The sequence below is a fragment of the Dipodomys merriami genome, unplaced genomic scaffold, assembly GCF_024711535.1.
Source record: "Dipodomys merriami isolate MVZ:Mamm:240054 unplaced genomic scaffold, mDipMer1.0.p SCAF_22, whole genome shotgun sequence".
Taxonomy (NCBI): domain Eukaryota; kingdom Metazoa; phylum Chordata; class Mammalia; order Rodentia; family Heteromyidae; genus Dipodomys; species Dipodomys merriami.
The window spans coordinates 8,964,880-8,983,081 of NW_027203604.1; the positions used below are offsets into that span (position 1 = coordinate 8,964,880).

General features: G+C 46.1%; 1 protein-coding gene across 7 annotated transcripts in view; it reads left to right on the top strand.

Annotated features, from left to right (window-relative positions):
* The window catches only part of Fgd3 (FYVE, RhoGEF and PH domain containing 3), a 49,139-nt gene that overhangs the window by 19,350 nt on the left and 11,587 nt on the right, over window positions 1–18,202 (top strand). For all 7 annotated transcript variants that reach the window (XM_070033287.1, XM_070033282.1, XM_070033283.1 and 4 more), the window contains 8 exons: window positions 7,207–7,345; window positions 8,351–8,409; window positions 9,716–9,862; window positions 10,798–10,890; window positions 12,774–12,853; window positions 13,566–13,596; window positions 14,018–14,125; window positions 14,592–14,654. In XM_070033287.1, the coding sequence (XP_069889388.1) occupies window positions 7,207–7,345; window positions 8,351–8,409; window positions 9,716–9,862; window positions 10,798–10,890; window positions 12,774–12,853; window positions 13,566–13,596; window positions 14,018–14,125; window positions 14,592–14,654 (720 nt within the window). The remainder of the gene's footprint in view (window positions 1–7,206; window positions 7,346–8,350; window positions 8,410–9,715; window positions 9,863–10,797; window positions 10,891–12,773; window positions 12,854–13,565; window positions 13,597–14,017; window positions 14,126–14,591; window positions 14,655–18,202) is intronic.

The following is an 18,202-nucleotide window of genomic DNA, read 5'->3' on the forward strand; positions in this document are numbered from 1 at the left end:
TTGGTGCCAGTCTTCCTGGGCTTGAATTCAGGGCATGGTTGTTCAAGACTAGTGTTTTACCACTTGAGCACAGCTCTACTTCCAGGTTTTATTTTTGGTGCTTAATTTGAGGTAAGAGTCTCACAGACTTTCCTGCCTGGCTTGCTTCAAACTGCAATTCTCAGATCTCAGCCTCCTGAGTAGTTAGGAGTACAGGTGTGAGCCACCAGAACCCAGACTGATCCTTTCTTTCTATTTGTCTGTCTGATCTTTTATTTGTTTGCAAACAGCCTGTTCTCAATTCTTGTTGCTCTTATCTACTGTCTTTTAAAAATTGATGTACAAGATTTTTATATTAATGTAAAGTATTATCTGTCATTCTTGTTACAAGTTGTATTTCCCCTAATGATCTTTAAAAAATCTTATGTTGATGGTAGACATATAAATTTTTTTTTTTTTTTTTTTTTTTGTCGGTCGTGGGGCTTGAACTCTGGGCCTGGGCGCTGTCCCTCAGCTCTTCAGCTCAAGGCGAGCGCTCTACCACTTGAGCTACAGCGCCACTTCCGGTTTTCTGGTGGTTTATTGGAGATAAGAGTCTCACGGTCTCTCCTGCCCGGGCTGGCTTTGAACCACGATCCTCAGATCTCAGCCTCCTGAGTAGCTAGGATTACAGGCGTGAGCCACCAGCGCCCGGCGACATATAAAATTTTTATTTTAAGTTATTTGCATTACTTTTCTGTTGTTGTTGCTGCTAGTACTGAGGTTTGAACTCATTCTCTCACTTGGCTCTTTTAGTCAAGGCTGGCTCTCTACCACTTAAACCACATCTCTGACTTTTTTGCTGGTTAATTGGAGAGAAGAGTCTTATAGACTTTTCTGCCTGAACTACCCTCAAACCACAATTCTCAGATCTCTTGAGTAGCTATGATTATAGGCACAAGCCACTGGTTTCCAGCAAAAGCACATCTTAAAAAAATTGGTTCATGTAAGGAGATACAACAAAGTAAACAAGACCTGAGAAACAAAGGACCTCCACTCATCTGGTTGTATCATTACTAAATGATCCCATGCTACTGATCACATATGTGCACATCTGAGGGAAACTAGGAGGAAGACACAGAAACAGAGGGAAAGAGGGGAAAACATACAGCAGCAGGAACCATTAGCTGCACTGGACATTGATCAAAACGAACTAAACAACTCAATGGCAGCAATGGGAGGGAGGGAATGAGGGGGAAAGAGGGAACAGCTGACACTATTCAAGGGGAAAGAAATGTACATATCACCCAGTGGGGAAGAAATAACTGTATTGTCAAAGCTCATAGAATTCACAAACTTTATAGACCACGATAAAGACAATTTATCCCATGAAGGTTAAAATGTGTTTGTGACTTTAACTAAGTATCACTATCTCACAATACTGTGAAATTTGTGAAATTTCTGTAATCACTTAATCACAATTTAAAAAAAATGGTTCACGCCTGTAATCCTAGCAACTCAGGAGGCTGAGATCTGAAGATCACTGTTCAGAGCCAGCCTGGGCAGGTAAGTCCATGAGACTCTTATCTCCAATAAACCACTAGAAAACTGGAAGTGGCACTGTGGCTCCAGCGGTAGAGCGCTCGCCTTAAGCCAAAGAGCTCAGGGACAGTGCCCAAGCCCAGAGTTCAAGCCCCACGACCGACAGAAAAAAAAAAAAAGATGAATGCTGTGAGGTGCTGTGCTGGTGATTATGCCTGTAATCCTAGCCATGAGATCTGAAGACTACAGTTTGAAGCCAGCTCAAACAGGAAAGTTTGTGGCATATTTATCTCCAATTAAGCACCAAAAAAAGCTGAAAGTGAAGGTATGGCTCAAGTGAGTAAGCAAGCTGAGTGAGAACTTGAGGCCTCTAGTTCAAATACCAGAACAGGTGTGTGCAGTTGCTCGCGTGCACGCGCACACACACACATGTACACAAAAGAAAGGAAAGAAGGAATGCTTTTGAAAAAGCCGATAAATGCATTTTGTACTGGCAAAGATGATATAAATTATATTTTCCTCTAATTTTATGTCTTTATTTAAAAATGGTAAAAGCTATTCTAATATGTGTGTGTGTGTGTGTGTGTGTGTGTGTGTGTGTGTGTGTGTGTGTGTCCAGTACTGGGGCTTAAACTCAGGGCCTGTACTCTTCTTTGGTATAGCTGGTGCTGTACCACTTGTGCCACAACTCCATTTCCAGCCTTTTGCTGCTTAATTGGAGATAAGTCTTAGACTTTTCTGCTCAAGTTGGCTTCAAATCATGATGCTTAAGTCTCAGCTTTCTGAGTTGCTAGGATTACAGGTCTGAGCTACCAGTTCCTGGCTTTCCCATGTAATTTTCAGCTGGATTGTAGAATGTAGAAAGAGCCCAGATTTTCTGGGGCCTGGTGGTTCACATAATCCTAGCTACTCAGAAGATTCAGATCTGAGGATCATGGTTCAAAGCCAGTCAGGGCAGGAAAGTCCGTGAAACTCTTATCTCCAGTTAACCACCAGAACAAAACAACAACCCAGAAATGATGCTGTGGCTCAAGTAATAGAGCATTCACCTTGCACTGAAGAGCCCAGGAACAGAGAGCCCAGGCCTAAAGTTCAATCCCCACAACCAAAAACAAAAACAAAAACAAAAGAGCCCAGATTCACAACAGAGTGGCTGTGCCATACATACATGCACTCACATGCACACCCTTACATATACATACATACTCTTCCTGCATTCTGTCTATATTTTAATGGACTTGGGCTATGAGTGCCCTCTGTAGACGATGTGGAGATAGGGCCTAGATGTGAGGTGACCCCTCATATCTTTTTTTTTTTTTGGTTGGTCGTGGGGCTTGAACTCTGGGCTTGGGCACTGTCCTTGTGCTCTTCAGCTCAACGTGAGCATTCTACCACTTGAACCACAGCGTCACTTCTGGTTTTCTAGTGGTTTATTGGAGATAAGAGTCTCACGGACTTTCCTGCCCGGGCTGGCTTTGTACTGCAATACTCATATCTCAGCCTCCTGAGTAGCTAGGATTACAGGCGTGAGCCACCAGTGCCCAGCTCCCCTCATATTTTTCCACATGGGACCTATCATTAGATCACCCAGGCTTCCAAGCACCTTCAACTCAGGAGCAGTGTGAGGTCACAGAGAGGAGAGATAAATATAACCTTACTTGAGCCCTTTTCTCTCCCTTTGCCCTCCTCCCTCTCTGCTGACTCTTATCCCAGCTGCTCCCATGAAATAGTTGCGATCAACCTCAGTAAGCTTCACCTTCTCCTCACCCACCTGGGAGTCTGTTCAGGCTGTATCTGAGAGAGCAGTTTCAGTCTTCTGTCTCTGCAGTGACAGCCAGATCTGGGGAACAGATAGGGACCAGCAGAATAGAATCTCTTTGAGGATAGAGCATCCTAGGACAGCTCACGTGCTGTGGTTGTGTGCCCTATGGAGGAAACAAGAACAAAGCCTGATTTTCCAAAATACAAGCTGCAACATGGTTTCTTTCCCAGGAATATGTTCCCATTGCAATCTTATCAACAGCCAAGGCACCATAAATTATGAAGGGAAATTGTTGTCAGGGGCTCCGCTAGCACCTCCCTCATCCAAGCCCCATGCAGCCTCAGTGTTCTTTCTAGTCCTAATGTTTAAGTCTGCTGCTTTTCTTTTCCTTCTCTTTTCCCCTCCCTCTCCTTCTCTTCTTCCTTTATTTTCATCTTTATCATTGTCATTATAATGCTATGATTGAGGAAGTTGAACTTTTGCTAAATTTGCAATGGTCAGGAACTGGAGGTATGGCTCAACTGTGGTAGTCTTGAGTGAAAAAGCTAAGGGTGCATGCCCTGGTCCTGAGTTCAAGCCCCAGTACCAGCACAAAAATAAAATAGGGTGCCAGTGGCTCATGCCTGTAATCCTAGCTACTCAGGAGGCTGATATTTGAGAATTGTGGTTCGAAGCCAGCCCAGGCAGCAAAGTCCCTGTGAGACTCTTATCTCCAATTAATCACTCAAAACCTGGAAGTTGCGCTGTGGTTCAAAGTGATAGAGTGTTAGCCTTGAGTGAAAGAGCTCAGGGACAGAGCCCAGGCCCCAAGTTCAAGCCCCATGATCAACATAGATAAATGAATAAACAAACAAATAAATAAATAAAATTCAATTTGCAATGGCCAATTTAAATCTAGTTGGTTATTTTGAGAAAGAACAGAAAACACATACAAACTTGAGTTGTGTATTTGAGTTTTCTTCCCAGGTTGCCTATCAAGCAGGATGTAGGATGAGGGAGGCCGTACTTTGGGATTTTTGTCTGTTTCCCAGGAGATGCTGTGACAGTAAACTACGTCACACAGTTTCACAGCATGGTGATATATGTGCTCAATGAGCATCTCTCTTCTGAAGTGACAAGTGCTTGGTCTGGCCTAGGTAGCTGTCCCCTGTTCAGATGGGGCAGACCAGACTCTTGGGTCTAGCAGGCCTGTAGCTGACAAAACACTGTCAAGATTGGTCTGACAATTGTCTGCAATATCTGTACCAGCACTAAATTGTCCTAAACTATGGGTGGTGCTGGGGACACTTGTTGGCAGACATGGTCTATAATCACAGCCAGTTGCTAGCTGACTTTGAGCACTGAGCTGGAGGCATTGGGAAAATTCTACACCTTAGTCTCAGCCCAGCTCAGTCATTTTATACAGACTTTGCTCCTAGAGACTTAGGCCAAATCTGTTGACTTTGATGTTGCTCCTGGCATGAGCTGGGAATATTTTACCATCCACATCAGTGATCCACAGGTTGAGGCTGTGAAGCCCTGCCACAGACAAAATAGGATTGAATGATGTTTGCATATCCTATGACTGATGGAGGCTTCTTTTTTTCGTTTTTTAAAATTTTCTTTGTGCTGGTACTAGAGCTTGAATTTGGGACCTAGACATTGTCCCTTAGCTTTTTCACTCTGGGTAAGTGATCTACCACTTGAGCCATACACCCACTTCTGGCCTTTAGGGATTAATTGGACATAAAGTCACAGACTTTGCTGCCTGGATTGGCTTCAAACTATAATCCTCAGATCTCAGCCTCCAGAGCAGCTAGGATTATAGGCATGAGCCACCCACCTGGCCTGAGTATTTCCTTTGTTTAATCTAAAACAGATTTAAAAATTGTTTAAACTGAAAACAAAACTTCAAGCATTTACAGAGGAGTGGCAATAATAACATAGTGTTATAAGCAGATAACATCTATCCTGTGTACCATCCTCCCTGCACACATAAATATCAGTTTTTAGTTTTTTTGAAACTAAAGTACAGATACTTTAGCTGTTTATCAATAAATAAGAAGGAGGCAATTATCCCACATGCACAATGATCAAAATGAGGAATTTTGAATTGATGTCATAGAACTACCTGTTCCACAGCCCACATTCAGATGTCAACAGTTGTCTCAATAATGTTCTTTTTTATTTTTTTGGTCTATAACTCAACCTAAGACCAATATCATTTGTCTCTCCATCTAGAACAGGCCTCTGTCCTGCTCAGTTAGTGGTTAACTTTCCTTCAATTTGGATTTGGCCATAATTTGGTTCAGGCCCTTTGTGCATTTCCCTGGAGTAAGGTGTTTTCCCCTTATTCATAAGTTTCTTGCAAAGGAGATGCTTTGAGATCATTAAATATCCTGTGCCTCCTCATCCCTTGATGATTCTCCCATGAAGTAATTGTTTTGATTGGCATTTCTAGTCCTGTTGTATCCAAGGTGTGTGTGTGTGTGTGTGTGTGTGTGTGTGTGTGTGTGTGTGTGTGTGTGTGTATGTGTGTGTGTGTGTGTGTGTGTGTATGTGTGTGTGTGTGTGTGTGTGTGCTGGTCCTGGGGCTTGAAGTTAGGGCCTGGTCACTATCCCTTAGCTCTTATACTCAAAGCTGGTATTCCACCACTTGAACCACACCTTCTTTCCAGCTTTTTGCTGATAAATTGGAGACAGGAGTCCCACGGACTTTCTTACCTGAGCTGACTTCAAACTACAGTCCTCAGATCTCATCCTCTTGAATAACTAAAATTACAGGCATTAGCCACCAAGTGCCTGGCTCCTAGGCATTTTTGAGCTCATCTGAGCTGAAAGTTGTTTTGTTCTGGTCCCTGAGGCAAGTACAAGTGGCAGAGGACCTGTTGCTGCTGTCAGAGGCTGGCAGTAGGTGGACAGGGCAACAGAAGCATCAGCTCCACTCAGCCAAGATGAACTGCCAGTGATCACATGAGGGAGGAGGAAATAAGGTGGTGTAGACAGGAAAATGCAAGGGGAGACAGAGGCAATGAAGTGATGGCAGCAGCACATGTGTGTTTGGGGCTTGCCAGATGGATCAAGGTCTGGACTTCTCAGCAGCAGTGAGGAGGAGGTGAAGCATTAGAAAAGAGGATCTGTGATCCAGAAAGAGGAGAGGTGTGGGAGCCATGAGCTGTGCTGGGTAAGGCCAGGATCACCAGGATCTCAGCACAGAAAGATCATCCCACTTGAGTTTATTTGCAGAAAGACATCTTAGGACAGCTTCTAGTCCTGATTTCCTAAAGGGAGAGTGAGCAAAGCTTGGTTCCATTTGAGGAAGGACAGTGAAGCCGAGCTCAGGCCCTGGTTGATCAGGACAGGGAGAAACCACTCTAGAGGAAGGGCATCATCCTGGCACATGTGTTCTCAATGAGGATGTGTGTGAAGGGAGAGATCTGGGTCCAGAGCCAACCTGTCCGAGTCAGGGCTTCATCCTTCAACCTCTCCGAGCCTCAGTTTCTCCAGCTGTAGAAGATGTCTTTAAAAGTAGGCAGCTTTGGGGCTGGGAAGGTGCCTTGCATGCATGAGGCCCTGGGTTCGATTCCTCAGCACCATATAAGCAGAAAAAGCAGAAGTGGCGCTGTGGCTCAAGTGGTAGAGCACTAGCCTTGAGCTGAAGAGCTGAGGGACAGCGTCCAGGCCTAAGAGTTCAGGCCCCATGACCAGCAAAAAAAAAACAAAAACAAAAACAAAACTAGTAGGCAGCTTTGCCGGCCTCCTGGGGCTGTGGTGGCCAGAAGCAGGCTCAGGGACAGTGTCCATGTGTGTGTCCTCAGTTACCAAAACTTTCTCTCTCTCTCTCTCTCTCTCTGTCTCTCTCTCTCTCTCTCTCTCTCTCTGTCTCTCTCTCTCTCTCTCTCTGTCTCTCTCTCTCTCTCTCTCTCTCTCTCTCTCTCTCTCTCTCTCTGTCTCTCTCTCTCCAGAAACAAGAGGTGTGTGGAAATTTGACACTGCAGCACCACATGTTGGAGCCTGTGCAGAGGGTCCCCCGCTATGAGCTGCTGCTCAAGGACTATCTGAAGAGGCTTCCCAGAGATGCCCCAGATCGAAAGGATGCAGAGAGTGAGTGGCCCCAAGCCTGAAAGATCCCCAGAATGCTGACATAAGCAGGGGGAAGAGGGGAGAGAATGAAGGGGGGAAGGAGGGAGAGAAGATGTAGAGAAAGGGAAAGGAAAGACAAATAGAGAGTTGAGAAAAAGAGATACATAAAGACTGAGACAGGGAAGAGGGACAGAGCTAAAAGGAGAGAAATGAGCAAGGCTCCAGTGGCTTACACATATAACCTAGTTACTCAGGAGGCAGAGATCTGAAGATCTCCATTTGAAGCCAGCCTAGGCAGGAAAGTCATGAGAATCTTTTCTCCAATTAACCACCAAAAAGCCAGAAGTAGAGCTGTGGCTCAAATGGTAGAGCACTAACCTTGAGCAAAAAAGCCCAGGGACAACATCCAGGCCCTGAGTTCAAGCCCCAGGACCAGCACAGAAAAGAAAAGTGGGGGACCGGGCAGAAGGAAGGAAGGCTGCAGGGGGGAGGGGGAGGCAGAAGAGGAGAGGAAGGGGGAGAGAGAAAGGAGAGAGAGAAAATACTTAATTGCCTAATTGTCAGGAAATAACTTAGAGTTTTTGAAAGTAGAGAAATACATTGTGTGTCTGAAGTGTGAAGGGGACATTGGTTCTGAGGAAGGTGCTGCCGCCTGGCCCCATCCAAAGCTTAAGCCCCAGCAATGGGCCCTGTGAGGTCAGCAGAGAACACACATTCATAGCCCAAGGGCATAGATAAATGTGGCTGGCAGCACAGGACAGGGATCTATGCAGGAGGGGGCTGGTGGAGGATCCCATTTGGTAGTGGCCCCAGCAGCCCAGCAAAGGGACTATGTCCACAGGGCATTGAATCCTACCCCTTCTCTAGGCTGGGCCTGTAGTGTGTTTGGGGACCTTCAAGAAAGGTCAAGTGCAGGGACAACACCTTCTCAGTGTGGGTAGCTGCCTGAAGCTCCAGAGTCAGCCTCTTGGGTGAGACCATATGAAGTCACCACCTGCCCAGGCTGACTGGGCTCTCCTTCTGCAGGGTCTCTGGAGCTCATCTCCACAGCTGCCAACCACTCCAATGCGGCCATTAGGAAAATGGTGAGTGCAACTGCTGTGAGCATTTTCTAAGTGCAGGGAGAGTGGGAGCAAGTGAGCTTCATCAGCAAGCACCTTACCACATCAGTGAACATCCTCTCCAAGGGAGCTGTCCCAAGGATGGTCAGAGATCTGTCTGCAACTGAACAGGCCTGTTCCTCACTACACCTGTGACCTTTGGTCAGTTACTTAGCATTTTGTACCTCTTTGAAATTGAGACATGTGAGGAAGCTGCCTTGTAAGGCTTCATTGGGGATTAAAAGAGTCACTTGCAGGCTGGGTGCTGGGAGCTCATACCTGTAATCCTAGCCACATAGGAAGCTGAGATCTGAAGATTATGGTTTGAAGTCAGCTTGGGCAGTTAAACCACCAAAAAAGCCAGAAGTAGAGTTGTGAATTAAGTGGTAGAGCACCAGACTTGAGAAAAAGTTCAAACATAGTGCCCAGGCCCAGGGATGGTGCCCAGGCCCTGAAGTCAAGCCCCAAGACCAGTACAGTAAAGGAAGAGGAGGAGGAGGAGGCAGGAGGAGGAAGAATCACTTGCACATCATGTGCCAAGAACAGGACCTGTCACCATGTCAGTTCTCATTCATGACTCTCACATTATATACTATTCGTTTGGTCTACTTGTGTCTACCTGTATCCATTCTTGAGACAGAGAGGGCCAGCCTAAGCTGCTTGCTTGTACAGGCTGAGATCACTCAAGTCCAATGATGGGAGGTGTGGATGCACAGTGCATACAGATCCAGACTACATTGCTAGTGTTGAGGTCCCTCCAGGCTCCAGTCTGCCTTCTTTTGTGTTGCTTCTAGCTCAGAGCTGGGACCGGGAGTTGCTGCCCCTGTCCCATCAAGTCTTAGGATGCAGGCTGGCCACATGACCATCTATCTAGTCATCGTGGCCTAGGACTGTGACATATGTATTGGCCCAGTCTGAGTCATGGCCATTCCATGGACCTTTCTTTGCCTTTCCTATAAATTAGACTAACAATAGAACCCATCTTATCAGAATTAAATACATATTGTGTAGAAAAGCACCTGACACATAGCAATGGAGGTAATTGTTATTGGTTGTTACTATTACTGTTGTTGTTATTCACTACTTGATGAACTTCTAGTCATTTCATAACCAACTCACATGTCACCACATTTTCCCTTCATTTTCAATGTCAGCAGGATCCTTGTCCTGTTGGGGTTCTGGGTTGCAGTCACAGGGCAAGATTCAGCTTGCCCCTAGGTCCCCAGCAGACTCTGAAGGCCTTTGGTCACCCTATGACCATGCACCTGCCAAAGTTCTATGTCTCTTAAAGGAAAAAATGCACAAGCTCCTGGAGGTGTACGAGCAACTGGGTGGAGAAGAGGACATTGTCAACCCAGCCAATGAGCTGATAAAGGAGGGCCAAATTCAGAAGCTGTCAGCCAAGAACGGCACAGCTCAGGACCGTCACCTCTTCTTGGTGAGTTGGGCTCTCTCTTCTCCTTCCCCTGCCTCTCCCCAGCTTCCTCCTCCTCCTCCTCTTCCTCCTTTCCTTTTCTTTCTCTTCTTTCTCTTTTTTCTTCTTCCTCCTCCTCTTCATTTTCTCCCTTTTTCTTTTCCCCTTCCTTCTCTTTCTCTTCTTTCTTCTTTTTCTTCCTCCTACTCTTCTTCCTTCTCCTCTTCCTCTTTCTCCTCTTCTTCCTCTTTCTTGTCTCTCTCCTTCTTTTTGTGCTGTTAGGGATCAAACCCAGGTCCTCCTTTGCTTAGAAAGCACACTCCTAGCCTCTGTTCATGTTGATATGTTTATAGTTCTACTTTTTTTCATAGCACTGCATAAACACTATGAGACAGCTCTGGCTTCTTTTGCTAGATACATGAATTTGAGAGATTCATCCATAGTTGCACATGTGTCAATGGTTCATTCAAAAGTTGTGTTTTCTTAGCACACATTTAGTGCACATGCACAGTAAACAAACTGAAGACTAAGAACTAGATGAAAATTAAGCTATTGTCCAATCAGCTCTCTAAAAGATATATTCATAGCTAAAATGATTGTATACATCTGTTTAAAAGTACATTTTATGCCAGGTGCTGGTGACTAACACCTTTTCTTCTAGCTACCCAGGAAGCTAAGATCTGAGGATCGTGGTTCCAAACCAACCTGGTCAGGAAAGGCATGGGACTCATCTCCAATTAACCACTAGCAAGATGGAGATGGAGCATGACTCAAGTCACAGAGACCAGCCTTGAGCATAAAAGTTGAAGGAGAATGAGAGGTCCTGAGTTCAAGCCCCACTACTGGCATAAAACAAACAGATTTTAAAAACCCTGTATTTTATTCTACAACCTTAGAGGAAAGCTTACAAGGGTCCCCTGTGAGGAACTCACTGTGGCCTCACTAAGCTGTCCTTGCAGTTCAACAGCATGGTTCTCTACTGTGTGCCTAAACTGCGGCTCATGGGCCAGAAGTTCAGTGTCCGGGAGAAAATGGACATCTCTGATCTCCAGGTAGGTGAACCCCATACCCCACCCCTCTCTCATGCCTGCCTGAAGGGACCCCAAGCAGTGTTTCTGGCTACCAGCTCTGAGGACTTATACCATCTCAGCCCTGGTGCCCTGGCCTGGAGAGTCAGAATTCCTTTCTCTCTGGCTTGACCCATCTTTGAGGTCCCTGCCAGCCTCATGAGATGAGGTTGTTAGGAAGTGAATAGCTTCAAGGTGTGTGTGTGTGTGTGTGTGTGTGTGTGTGTGTGTGTGTGTGTGTGTGTGTGTGTGTGTGTGTGTGCGTGTGTGTGTGTGTGTGTGTGTGTGTGTGTGTGTTGTCACTTAATGAAGCCGGGACTCAGGATCCATTACAATACCCTAAAGTGATGCTTGAGTTGCAGGGATAAATTAAGTGTGGAGTGTGAGCCTGTTTGCCCAGCCTAGACCCTGGACTCCAAGCTTTCTCCTCTGCTGCACTCTCAAAGCCAGAGGATGGTTTGCAAATGACCTTTACATCTTTGATATCCCCCTGTCTAGGAGCTTGCTCTGTGTCTCATGGTAGCAGTAGGAACTGGAATGGATTTTGTCCATTGTGGGAAGGGCTTTGAATTGATGAGTGCTTCAGAAATATTGGATAAGAGGTTGGGGATTTAGCTCAGTGGAAGAGCACTTGCCTGGCAAGTGCAAGACCCTGAGTTCAGTCCTCAGCTCTGGGGAAAAAAAGAAATATTGGCTAATACAAAATATTAAAAATTTGCTTAAATGACAATGAAAAAAGTCCTGGTACTGGTTATAAAAGACAATTACAGCCAGGCACTAGTGGCTCACATCTGTAATCTTAGCTACTCAGGAGGCAGATATCTGAGGATTTCCATTCTAAGACAGTCTGGGCAGGAAAGACACCAATGAATCACCAAAAAGATAGAAGAGATGTGACTCAAGTGATAGGGTTCCAGCCTTGAGTGAAAAAATGAAGAGACAGCACAGGCCATGAGCTTAAGCTGCACCACACACACACACACACACACACACACACACACACACACACACACACACACACACACACACACACACACACACACACACACACACACATCAATTGCAAGCAATAACTACAGAAAATATATATTATTTTTTTCTATAGTCAGAAGACATCTTTTTCAGTGTTTCTCCCTAAGGAGTTAGTCCTGTTTTAATGAATCTGATGTGTTAATGCAGTTCTCAACCTGTGATTCTGGGCTGTGTCCAGAGTCTTTATTTCCCTAAAGCCACCAGTTGGCTGATCAGGGATAAGGATTCTAATAAGGATCACTGTGAAGGTCACAGGGTTCCCAAGTTTTGATACTATGCTCTGTGGTCTTATGCTGAGGTAGCAGAGACAATCTGAGAACCTACAAATAAGTGATCCTTTTTGTCAGCTCAGTCTGGGTACACATTTTACCATTTAAGTCTTAAAACTTAGGCTGTGGCTGTCCACATAGGCTCAGATGTCTGCAGAGTGGCTAAGGATCTCCTGGCTCTTTCATAAGATCCTCATCCGGCCTAAGGAGGGAGGTGGTGCTGCTGGGAAGCAGTGCCCATTGTGCCAGTGGGGAAAGACTGGCAATGGGTAGCTGGAAGCAACTTTTAAACTTCTAGAAGAGACTTGAGGAATGGTTTTCTCAGTAGCATTCCAAATACAGGGGATAAGAAGTTCCAGCTATGGACCAGCTTAAGCAGCAACCAGCATTAGCTACCATGACTCCAAACCTCAGTTTCTCTTTCTTCCAGACCAGAAGGCCCAAAGTTGCCTCTGATACCTCCTCAGAGAAAAATCTCCAACTCAACAATGTAGGGTTGTCATTGAGGAGCAACTAAGGTGACTGGTTTGTGTTTGCTTATGTTTTGTTCCCTGTTTTGCTCTGCAGGTACAGGATATTGTCAAGCCAAATGCAGCACCTACGTTCACTATAAAGGGAAGAAGAAGGTCCCTGGAACTTCAGACTCGGTATGGCACAGGCCTTCTCTAGTCTGATGCTCAGTGAATCTGATGCTCAGTGAATCTGATGCTCAGTGAATCTGAGGTTTCAACAGATGGCTTCTTTTCTTAAATGGAATAACCTATCAATATATTTTTATGTATTTATTTATTCATTGTTCAACATTTCACAGTAACAAGGGGAGGTCAATGAAGAATTAAGCCTTTGCCTACTTCTTGTTCCAAGGTCTGGTTGACACTTTTAACCATTCCATATATACTCCAGAAATTTCTCTGTGTGTATGGAAATATATTATGTATGCATAGAAATATAAAATATATGATATATAACATGTAACATACATGATATGATAATGTGTAATGCCTATTTTATATATTATAGTACATAATTTCAATAGCCACCATATTTCAGTGCCTTTTGTCACGTTACCTTCTAAAGGCAGGCCTGTGCTCTCACTGGTGGTATGTGGGAAATTTGGCCATCAGTAGTGTGAAAGCTTTAGAGTTGCCCACTAGGGTTCAGGCAAGCACTGGCCTACAATCTACTACATAGCAGGCAAGTGTAACCCCACCTGGCCACAGTGTTTTGAACCCTCCCCCCCACCCCCAAGGCAACCTTCTAGCATTGAACTGTAAATGGCTAAGTATGTGCTACAGGCCTTAGGGGTTTATAGTGAGTAGCCACGATGGGATTGATAAAATACAATTTTTGTTTTTATAGGACAGAAGAAGAGAAGAAAGAATGGATTCAGGTGAAACTTCTAAAGTTTTGAAGTAACCAAATCCCCGAGTCCATTTCATGTTAGAGTAGAGGGGTGACCCCAAGCTCTTCTCCTCCAGGGCTGCTAATACCTGTCCCTGGATCCTACCCTGAAGGGAGGCAGTACATGCTTGCATTTGCACCTTCAAATGCCACATCACCTCTAAGAGCCCTTCCCCATGAAAAACAAAAGAATAGATATGAATGAGCTGAGAGGGCCATGAGCTAAGTGTCTCTCTGAAGCAGATCCTCTTACCCACATCACTCATTCAGAAGAACTAAGATGACCAGAGGCTCCATCGGTGCCAGGACTTCATGCTCAGGACAGAGGCAGGGTCAGTGCCCCTCCTCTCTCTCCCCCCGCCCCCACCGCCTTATTCTCTGACAGCCCTGTGGCTTTGCTCTGTGTCCAGGTCATTCAGGCCACCATCGAGAAGCACAAGCAGAACAGTGAGACCTTCAGAGCTTTCAGTGGTGCCTGCAGCCAGGATGAGGAGTCCACCTTGTCTCCAGACTCACCTGTGAGTCAGCAGCCTGGGTCAGGGAGGAAGGGCGATGGCTGCCTGCTAGGGAGAGAGGCGCAGGTTTGTGTGTGGGCACCTTGACTACTTTTACTGAGTAGCCACTGCAGCCTGCTGGGCATCAGGGCCACCAACTCTGGCTCAGGGACATGGGTGCCACAGTACCCTTCCTGCATGTTACTTTGGCCAGCCTAGGATATCCAGTAATGGCAGACAACTCTCTCTCTCTCTCTCTCTCTCTCTCTCTCTCTCTCTCTCTCTCTCTCTCTCTCTCTCTCTCTCTCTCTCTCTCTCTCTCTCTCTGCAGTTGTATTATCTCCCCCAATCTCTCTATTCTGAGAGATGTCAAATCAGAGCCCTGGGCATCTTATCCCAGGTGACCTAGGGACAGAAGGTGTTAAACTGGATGTCATGCTGTTGTTGGCCAGGAAGCCATCTTACACTCAGCTTCTGGGTTCCTTTCTAGGTGGTGAGTACAAGTTCTGTGGAGCCTGTGGGGGTGACTGACGGCAGTGGGAATGCCACAGGGGTGAGTGACCCTCTCTGTCAATGGTTAGCAGGGATAAGGAGGTACCAGGGAGGGATTTGACCGGGATGACCTGGAGGTTGGCAGCTGAAGGGTCAACCTATCCCTTCCCCTACTCCCCACCCGAGTTGCTCAGGGCATGGTGTTCAAATGTGAGGCTATGCCTGAGGTCAGGTGTTGGTGACTTGGGGGCCAGCCTGGTCATGACTGGAGCCTCTGGAGGTCATGGGGGAGCTGTTGGTGGTTCTCTCTTAGCTGTGTGCCCATGGAGGAATTCTCTGAGCTCTCCCTGTGAACATTATGCTCTTGCTTTGCATGAATCGTGTCTTGATAAAACATATCATAATGAGGTGCTAGGTTCTTATAAGCACCCCAGAAATGCAAAGAAAAGAGGTTTATTCCTTACCCCAGAAGCTCACCATGAGCTGATAAGAAGAACATGGTCTCCTCACCTCTCTGAGTGCTTGTCTGTCTTGAGGCCATGCTATCTCCCACCCTTCCCCTCACAGCTGCCTGTGTTCACACACCCGTTCTCCAGGGGCTCAGTGTGGGACCTTTGAGGAAGCCCTTCTCCCTTACTTTATCTGGGGAGGTAAACTAGGCTGAGGACACAGTGAACTCCAGTACTTGAGCCACATTGTTAGCTATGGGGCCCCACACTTGCCAGCACTGGTGGTGACCGGGAGCCCAGGACCACCCTGAGCAGCAGCTGGCTCGAGGCTCTCTTGGTCCCTCCCTGACACGAGCTCTTTCTCCCTCTGGAGTCTTCTCCATAGAACACCTCAGGGCTCAGCAAGACATCCTCTTCCCCACATCTGCCTCCTTTCCCCCATGCTTGTTCTCTGTCTCCCTCTCTTTTCTCCTTGTCTGTCTGTCATTCTGACTTTATCTTTGTATTGCTATGCCTATATCTCTCTTACATTGTCAGTTCCATGATTTCTCTTTCCTTTCTTTCTCTCTGTCTTCTCTCTTCTCTGCTTCTGCCTGTTGTATGTTCTCTGTCTGCCAGTCTGTCTGTCTGTCTTTGTTTCTATCCCTCCTCTGCCTGTTTCTAGATTTCCCTGTGTCTCTGTCCCTCTCTTTCCCTCTGTCTCTGTCTCTCTGTCTCTCACACAGAGCCCAAGTCACTCTGCATTTGGGACAGGTGTGGACGACCTGTCCTAGAGCAGCTGATGACTCTGCCTGATCATAAATTCCAGCCCTCCAGCTCTCTGTGAACACAAGCCCTGTTAAGTTATGTTGCTGCCTTTGAGTTCTGTCACGTAGCCCCATTTAAGAGGAGAGGGCAGGCTCAGGGTGGTCAGGTGAGCTGGCCTAGAGGTAGGGAAAAGGACTGGCTGCTGTTACAGAGTCAGCCTGGAGTAGAAAGCAGGAGATTCCTATGGAATCATCATTCATTCCTGTGGTGACCTAGATTGTCAGTGTGTGACAACTACCCCCTTTAGGGATAGAATGGAGCCATGGCCAAAGCGCCAAAAGCCATGGGTGGGCCTGGATAGTACTCTGCTTCCTCCCCTATGACCTGAGCTTTCTCAGGTCTGTGGAGCTCAGGATCCCAGACATTGAACAATCTGGAGAAAGCTTGTGAAGTTTTGGGGAAAGATAAAGCTTTTCAGGAACAGGAGTAGGAGGAAGGAAAGGAGAGAACCCCAAGATAAGAAGCAAGAGGAGAGACTCTTTAGGTGGTGCTGCTGTCAGGCTTCTGAAGAGCAGACAAGCACTCAGAGGAGAAATATGGCTGATATTAAAAATTGGGATAGGGGGAGGGATAGTGGAAAAAACCCCAAAGGAATGGGTAACAATGTTCAACAAGATGTTCAACAATGTACTCATTACCTTACTTATATAATGGTTACCCCTCTCTACAGCACCTTTACAACAAAATTAAATTTAAAAAAAAAGAAAAAGGAACCCTCATACACTAGTGGTGGGAACATAAACTAGTAAATGCAAATCAGTATGTAGGTTCCTCTAAACATTAAAAATAGACCTACCTTGTTATCTTGATATATATCTTGGGCATATATATAAAGGAGAATAAATCAATATGCAAGAAAGAAAAAAATCAGGAAGTGTGACCAGAGTCAAGGCAACAGGGCAGGGGAAAAGAATACCTCAACTCTCCCAGTAGCTTCTTGCTTTCATCTGGCCATGCCTACCTCCTGCTCCCTCCACCCTCAAAGCCTTGGCCTCCCTGATGCTACTTGACTGAGGCCTTTGCATGGCCTTTGCCTATGGCCTGTTCTAGGGAGCTCCTTACGTGAATCAGCCCATTACAAACCATCCCATCAACAACTTTCCAAATTGCTAAACCATATGTGTAATTATGCTGGCTGTACTAACCTCAGGAAGGCTTTTTAATCCCTTTTCTTGAGCATTTAGGAATGTATGGAAAGCAGTGTGTACCCATTGTGTGCATGGCTGCACCTACTGATTGAGCTGCCAGAGGGGTATATTAACCATCACCTGGTCAGTATTCTGTACTGAGTACTCTGTAACTCACACACATATGTATGAAGTACTCCCCAGTCAGCCCCATATCCCTTGGCCAGAATGGTCAAAGAAGGTCCTCATCTCTGATGATACCCTGGACTGCAAGTTCCTGCAGTCCTCAGCCTTGTGAAAATGTCACTGGTCACTAGCTGGCCACTAGGAGATCAAGATATGAAAGCTACCAGATTCTCATCTGTGTGATTCTTCCTGAGGTTGGGCCAGTGGGCTCTAGAGAAGGGCCCTCAGTGTCCCAAGAATCCATGGTGGATCTTTGGTTTAAAAGTGTCAAGCAGTTTGTAGGAACAGTGATACCAGGGTGGGCTTTAGCATAAGATATCTGCTTGGGAGATGGAGTCATAGGACTCCATGTGGAGGGTATTGGGTCAGGGCTTAGAGTATTCTAGTCGGAAGGAACCTGACAGGCCATGTTTTAAAATGTTTTATACTATAGAAAGACAGGCTCAGAGCTGGCCCTGGATTGAGGGCTCAGGCAAGTGTTGCCTACTCAAGCCTCAGTTTCCTCTGGGCAGGGAGATCAGGGAAGCTTCTGGATGCTTGACACAGGGGCTGTGCCTACTGGATACCTACTTCTTTGATGGAAGCCTCAAGTGGAGGCCTCAGACTATGTCCTTTGGTCACCAGAATTCCTGGGAATATGACCACACTTAGATGCTACATGTACCTCACTCTCTTTGCCTTCTATCCTGGGGTCTAGCCTTCTACAGGATCTCCAGCATTTATCCCACAGCCACCAGGAGATCAGGGGTCACAGATCCAGTTCTGGCTTCCTTGTCTATGTCCCTTCACCTGCACCAAGCTGGGGTGGGTCCCTCCTCCAACAAATAGCCTGAGGTCTCTCTGGTCCTGCAGTAGACAAAGGCACATACTTCCCATTGGCGCCTTCCCTGAGCTGATCTGAGATTTTGATGGTTCATGGAATATCTGCTAATTGGTACTGAACAATCAAGTGAAGGTGTCCATGTGCTCAGGGCATCAAATGCATGCTCCAAAGCAAGTTTTAGATCAGGCACAGTGGCTCAAGCCTGTAATCTTGGCTA